General features: G+C 41.6%; 1 protein-coding gene across 2 annotated transcripts in view; it reads right to left on the bottom strand.

The window, feature by feature from the left end:
* Positions 1-657: 657 nt before the first annotated feature.
* The window catches only part of LOC138043741 (dehydrogenase/reductase SDR family member 9-like), an 8,298-nt gene continuing 1,455 nt past the window's right edge, over positions 658-7,500 (bottom strand). The window contains exons 3-4 of one of the 2 annotated variants that reach the window (XM_068890155.1): positions 5,563-5,802; positions 658-1,162 (exon numbers count right to left, since the gene is read on the bottom strand). In XM_068890155.1, the coding sequence (XP_068746256.1) occupies positions 939-1,162; positions 5,563-5,802 (464 nt within the window). In that variant the 3' untranslated portion in view covers positions 658-938. Of the gene's footprint in view, positions 1,163-5,277; positions 5,457-5,562; positions 5,803-7,500 lie in introns of those variants that run through there. The other variant, XM_068890156.1, reaches the window with a different exon arrangement.

Genomic DNA, 7,500 nt, shown 5'->3' with positions numbered 1-7,500 from the left:
CTTGGGTGGTTTACTTCTGCTAATGTTGTTGCCACTATTCACCTCGATTTTTCAAAGAATAATTGTTCAATAAATGGTGTAATGAATTAAGACTGTACGTTGTGATTAATATTTATTCTTCTATTAAAGGCCTTCTAACCTTTTCCTTACAACGCCTGATTGCTTCTACCAGAAACCCATAAGGGTTGAAACGTGTAACGGCCCCTTGTGTGCTGGCAAACAAGCTTCTGAATATTCAATTTGCTAAGTACCATATTTGGAACAACAAGAGCGACGGGTTTCCAAATATGGTACTTAGCACTGAAACATTCAACCAATCAGTTCACACTGAATATTCGGAAGCTGTGAACGCGCGTTACACGTTTCAACCCTTATGGGTTTCTGCTTCTACTTCAATGTTACTATATCTGATTACATGTGATTTATTACCAACGATTCAGTCCTTATACGGAGTACTATCAATCATTGCAATCACTACAAACGGGTTGAAAATAGCCCAAATATGGTTCACAGTGAGGAAAATACTTGAAATAACCGGCTGGAAATTTCGTAACACGCGACAACGCGCGTGACGTGGAGCCGGTAGAAGAGTAATTTGATCATCATTTCTTCTAAGGGCGCTCACGACGGTGAATTTGAAGTCGTCGAACGAATTAATTGAAGGCTTCGAGATGCTCTTTATTTGTAAATTTTCTTGTTAATCGAGCGTGTTCTACGACAATTTCCCTTGGTTTGGATGAACGGAACGATTTTACAGAGCTCTATAGGCAAGAACAATAGAATCAATTGGTGATTGTTTGAATGTACTTTTAGTGGTTACAATTCAGCCTTTTCTTCAGTTGCTTCAAAAATTTAACATAGACTACAGTACATATGAAAGATATATGAAAAAAGAGAAAAGTCTCCTTGCAAAATAAAACAGTTCATTAAAATACTGTCTAGTCATATGTGGCACAACGAGGTTGTGGTAGTTTGAACACAAAATTGATGACAAAGTCGGAAAAAGATGCTGGAAAAAAGCTCAAAGGTATGAGCCCATACCGGGCATCTCGGCCAACCATATAGCGATCAGATGGAGAGGCCGAAGTCAGGCCCTCTATTATTGCATTTACAACATCGCTGATATCAGCATGGCCACGAAGATTTCTCGCAATCCCTATTGCTGTAAAGAAAAACAAAGAGTTAACCATGAATTGAATAACTGAATTATTGATTAATTGAATGTATGCATTACCCATTCTAAGCAAATTGCATCCGAATAAAATTAATAATAATAATAATAATAATAATAATAATAATAATAATAATAATAATAATAACCCAAAATCAAAACAATCAAGAAGTTGAAAGAGAAAATGGTAATTCGACAGTAATAGACCTGGATTTGCATATGACAGGAAACGAACAAGGTGAGGAAAGAAAGGATACTACAATAGGCAATTCATCGCAGGTGTTGAATGATGTCCCAGGGTACTTACCAGAATACATGGAAATCAGCAGGCCGCATACAGTCACCTGGGACCGAAATAGCGACGGGGAAATCATAACAATCAGCTCATAACTTATCGATGGCGCGTATAATGAGATCACAACATGGAGAAAAAACACCTTCCTGGTGCCTTATGGGAAAATAGGACGCGACTTCATCGACCAGTTAAGAAAGCATATCAACGATTGGAACAACATCTTGCTCTAAAAGCTGCCATTGTTCTTTTAGCTGTGGGGCTATAAAAACCTAGTCAGAAGTCGAAAGCTAAAGAACACCAAGAATGTCTTGTAAAGCGGGTAAAACTCTGGAGAAATGGCAAAATTGATTGCATATTGCGAGAGGGGAGTATGATCCAGAGGCGCATAAAAAAATCATGTAAAAAAGATCCGCCAAATGAAGCCAAGATTTTTGCAAAGCTGGTGATGGAGGGGCAAATCAATTCGGCGCTACGCTATTTAAGCGAGAATGACGGAGGAGGTGTTTTACAGCTGACCGATGATGTGACGCAACAGCTCACAGAGAAACACCCGGAGGCACAGGAAGCGAAGTTAGACTCACTGACGCGACGGACCCTCAGGCGTGGATGCTGTGGACTTCAGGAGAATCCTTGCTTGCAATTCTTTCAAGAGATCACGTGCTAACTTATGTGACTCTCTTTCTATACTAACAAAGAGACTTTTGCACAGAATATGTGGATCCACTGACCATTGAGCCTATTCCAGCGAAGCGCCTTATCCCGCTGGATAAAGGTAATGGTGAGGTGCGCCCGATTGGTGTAGGAGAGGTGATCAGAACGATTATTGGCAAATGTGTTTCTAGAGTGGGAAAACAAGATGTGATTGACGCATGTGGTACTACATAAGTGTGCGCAGGTCATAAATCCGGTTGTGAGGCTGACTTTCATGCGATGCATAATATCTTCGAGTCGGATGAAACAGACGCAGCGTTACTCGTAGATGCCTTGAACGCTTTTAATTCGCTTAATAGAGCGGCACCGCTGCACAACGTTAGAGTTCTATGTTCAATAATCGCCACCTATGCAATAAATACCTACAGAGCGCCTACGCGACTTCCTGTTTTTGGAGGGAAAGAGCTCTTGTCTTCGGAAGGCACTACATAAGGGGATCCATTAGCTATGAGCTTACATGCAATCAGCCTTCAACCCCTGATTACCCTCTTGGGCATTCGTAGTTCTGCAAAGCAGTGCTGGTATGCCGACGATGCCACTGGAGCGGGTGCGTTCACAGACATCAGAAAATGGTGGGACGAGCTGCTGGCGGCAGGTCCGGCTTTAGGCTACTATCCAAACGCAAAGAAGTGCTGGCTTGTGGTAAAACCAGAGAAGTTGAAAGAAGCAAATTACGGGAACAGCAATAAACATCACCATGGAAGGGAGCAAACACCTTGGCACGGCACTCGGACAGAGGTCGTATCTAGAGGAGTATGGGGGCAGCAAAGTAAAGGAGTGGATTAGTGAAGTAACTTTACTAGCAGAGTTTGCAACCTCTGAACCGCAAGTTTGCTATGCAGCTTTTACATTCGCGCTAAGGCATAAGTGGACTTATTTCATAAGGACCCTGCCAGATATTGAAGATCTCCTGGAACCAATCGAGCGTGCTACCTCAGATGTCCTCATACCGTCTCTAACAGAACATAACTGCTCTGTGACTGAACGAAAACTGCTAGCACTTCCTGCCCGCATGGAAGGCCTGGGGATGACAAACCCATCTGAAAGTGCGGAGTCAGAGTATTCAGCATCCATCAGGATGAGCGCTACACTTGTTGATAAGATAATGGCGCAATCCCATGAGACCCCAGATGATGCAGATGTGCGAAGGCTGATGTATGCTGTTCGAAAAGAAAAAGATGATGACCTGAAGGGGAAACTAGAGGAGCTGAAGGACCTAAGCAAGCGGGAGTTTCGAGACGCACTGAGGCTACGCTATGACTGGCCCATCCCCGATAGCCCATCCGTATGCGTATGCTGCGACTACAGCTTTACCGTGGACCACGCCATGATGTGCCAGCGAGGCGGCCTAATCATACAGCGTCACAACGAGATACGGGACCTGGAGGCAGAGCTACTTGATATGGTTTGCTATGACGTGGCAATTGAGCCCACCTTACAGCCCCTTGCCGGGGAGGAGCTCAACAGGGGAGCAAAAAAAGCACCAGATGCTTGTCTCGATGTGCACTGCCGTGGATTCTGGGAGAGACGACAGGCCGCCTTTTTTTTTGATATACGGGTATGTCACCCGAATGCGGATTCGTACAAAGAGCTTAGCCCCAAACAGATATATAAATTGCACGGAGACGAAAAGAAGCGAAAGTATGCATCTAGAGTAATAGTTGGTTGAGCACCGGGCTGCCATGCGGGAGGTCGTGAGTTCGACTCCGGCCGGACCAACACTCAGGGTCTTTAAATGACTGAGGAGAAAGTGCTGCCTTTGTAATTACATCCGCAAATGGTTAAACTTTCAAGTCTTCTCGGATAAGGACTATAAACCGTAGGCCCGTCTCATGTTCATTAGTTCCCTGTAGGACATTAAAGGACATTAAAGAACCCACATCCTATACGAGAAGAGTAGGGGATGAAGTTCCCGGTGTTGTAGCTGTCCTCTGTGGGTATATGGGTGGGTGGGTACAGCAGGTCCACATGAGCTGAATAGCTGCCAAAACTTCAACCTGCTCAAATAAATACATGAATAAATAAATAAATAAATAAATAAATAAATAAATAAATAACAAACAAGTCGTGAATGGCACTTTTACACCCTTGGTATTCACCACAACAGGAGGTATGTCTCAGGAGTGTCAGCGGTACCATTCCAGGCTTGCCGAGCTCATCTCCTCAAAGAAGGAGGAGGACTACGCAACAACAATCGCATGGATCAGAACAAAGGTGTCCTTCGCCATCCTGCGGACTGCCCTAGTCTGTTTGAGGGGAACAGGAGAATGCACAGGAGAATGACTTAGAGATAGAGAAGGAACTTGCTGGACTGACATGATAATTTCTTAACGAATGTTTTATGCCTTCGCTTGATTTATATTTCTTTTTCTTACCGAAGATTTTTTATGTACATATGTTTTAGAATTTTTCAGTTTTTGATTATTATTATCATAGATGTATGAAATGAGGCCAAGAACCTTATTATAAATAAGGATTATATTTTGGCTATAGAATATGACTGCATCTTAACTCTGTAAAGTTTGTAGGAAATATTGTTTTATTACATATATGTGTGTGGGAGGCGCGGTGGCCTTACGGTTAGTGTGCTTGACTCCGGATCGAGTGGTCTGGGTTCAGGTCCTGGCCGGGGACATTGCGTTGTGCTCTTGGGCAAGACACTTTACTCCCATGGTGCCTCTCTCCAACCAGGTGTATAAATGGGTACCAGCAAAATGCTAGGGGTAACCCTGCGATGGACAGGCAACCCATCCAGGGGGAATTAAAAATACTCCTAGTCACTTCATACCACAGAAACCGGGATAAGCTCCAGCTCTGATGGGCCACTTGGCTCGTAAACAGACTTTACTTTTACATATATTAAAGGCAAAAAAGGTGAAGTCACTGCTTACGAGCCAGAAGGCCCATCAGGCCGGCGCTTATCTGTGGTTTCCGTAGAATGAAGCGACTAGGAGTATTTATACTCCCCCCTGGATTGGATGCTAGTCCATCGCAGGGTTACCTCCAGCATTTTGCCGGTATCCATTTATATAAGAACACAACACAATGTCCCCGGTCAGGACCCGAACCCGGACCACTCAATCCGGAGTCGAGCACTCTAACCATGAGGCCACCGCCCCTCCCCTTTACATATATTGTTGTTGTTTAAAATAATAATAATAATAATAATAATAATGATAAAAACAACAATAGGGTAAAACCAGACTACCTGGGCATGGTGGGGCAGGCTGCGACAATGCAAACGAAGTAATTATTGCTTGTGATGATGTGTATAAAACACTAAATAATAAAATAAAATGTAAGAAGCCTATAATCCAACAGTAAGGCACATAAGGTGCATTAAAATAAAGGATCATATCACAAAGACAAAGATAGGAGTCAGTACCTGTCTGCAAATACTCCTCTCCGTAGTCATTTTTCAACTCCTCACTTATGTGGTTCCATCCCTTCCTCAGTTCTCTTTCCAGAAAGTCTGGATCCGCGATGTTGGTGGGAAAGAATCCCGGCTCCAGCATAGTGACTTTTATCCCCCAGGGACGAATCTCTCGTCGAAGAGCATCAGAGAATGCCTCCACAGCATATTTGGTCACAGCATAAGATCCATAAAATGGACACGCAATCCTCCCTGTTATTTTGACACAGTCAATGAGTAGAGTAAGAGTTAAAAGTATAAACAATAAATTGTAGAAATGTGTGAGTAACAAAAAAAAAATTAATAAAATTAGGCACACCATCTAAGTTAAAATAGCCAATTAGCCAGTATCAAAAACACCATAATACCCTTGTTTGTCCCTCCAAAACTTTGCATAAGCATTGTTTCCAGTTTCTCTTGGGACCACTGTAAGTCCCAAAGTGCAAAATTTTGGAGGGACAAACAAAGAGTATTATGGCATTTTTGATACTGGCTAATTACTGCAGCCCCAGATAATGTATAAAACTTCCTGTATAAAATTAATGAAAAAAAAGCCATAATACATAAAAACAATGTGACTGCTCAATATGAAATAGTGTGGTACCCACATCATTGACAAAAACAACAACAACAAGGTAACATCTAATTTCCTAAGACAAAATATTTTAAAGATTTTCTACTTTTTATGTCATTAAACTTGACTTCAAGGAAGACATGTAGCAGATAAATATAACTTTTTAAACTTCCTTCAGCTTGTCTCTACCCAACCGTAATAGATAGATAGATAGATAGATAGATAGATAGATAGATAGATAGATAGATAGATAGATAGATAGATAGATAGATAGATAGAGAATATCCTGCAAGTAGAGTCTCTTAGATCTTCCAAGATAAGTCAGGAAGAGGAAGAAGACTCTGCCAGCCGCCTCAACATTCTTTGATTTGCCACTCATCCAAAGAAATGGATGAGTCAGTCGATTTTCGTCCTGTATTTTTTTTATTTTTGTGCATGATCAATCGCCATGCATCATCAATATTTTTTTGAAATTAAAAACAGCACGGCAATTTTTAACTAAAGGTAACTTCCCATGAGTATTTCCTCCATATGTAAGTTACAGAAGCTTGTCTGCCAGAAACCTATAAATTTTTCAGTAAAAAATGAAATGTCAATTTAAAAATATGAACTATTTTGAGTTTGGACCAATGACATAATTCCTTGGTTGTCGTGTGTTAATGCCAGAGTTGCTCGAGAATATCTCGACTGTTTGTTTTTGTTTTGTGGTTACTGGTCATTTGTGACTGACACCGAATACATTTGAATTTTTAACGCACACTCAGTACAAACTGTCGAGGCGGCTGGCAGAGTATTTTTCCTCTTCCTGACTTATCTAGGAAGATCAAAGAGACTCTGCTCACAGGGTACGAATGGAATGGCCCGAGCTTATTAAAGGGGAAAAGATAAAGTCTAAGTCTAAGCAAACATAAGAAATTCAACAGAAGTGCTTACTTCTCTTGTCATCGCTGAGTTAAGCATTCACATCTAAAGCACCCCCAATCCACGGGTAAAATTGTCTGATCTCAGACAGAGTAAAATCTTGTTTTTGTAACTCTTAGAAGGGGAAAGGGTTAAAACAATCATTTTATGCCTAGTGTGTCAACAACACGAAGCCAAAGGGATGGCCCGGATGTGTGGGAATAATATAAGTAGTAAGCTACCAATGATGAGAATTGTTAATAAGTTAACTTATTCCATTTTGACTTCGGGTAAATATCCTTGTTAAACTTGATTAGAGGGCACTGAAAGACAATGGGCCACCTGTGACTAATTTGCTAACAACTCAGGATTAAAGATGTCAAGTATGCATGTCAGCAATGTCAAGCTAAAGGAATTAATGGAGAATGTGGAGAGAG

This window comes from Montipora capricornis, chromosome 3 (genome assembly GCF_036669925.1).
Source record: "Montipora capricornis isolate CH-2021 chromosome 3, ASM3666992v2, whole genome shotgun sequence".
NCBI lineage: Eukaryota > Metazoa > Cnidaria > Anthozoa > Scleractinia > Acroporidae > Montipora > Montipora capricornis.
The sequence above is the reverse complement of the archived record's forward strand: the minus strand, read 5'-3'. Positions and strand labels throughout refer to the sequence as shown.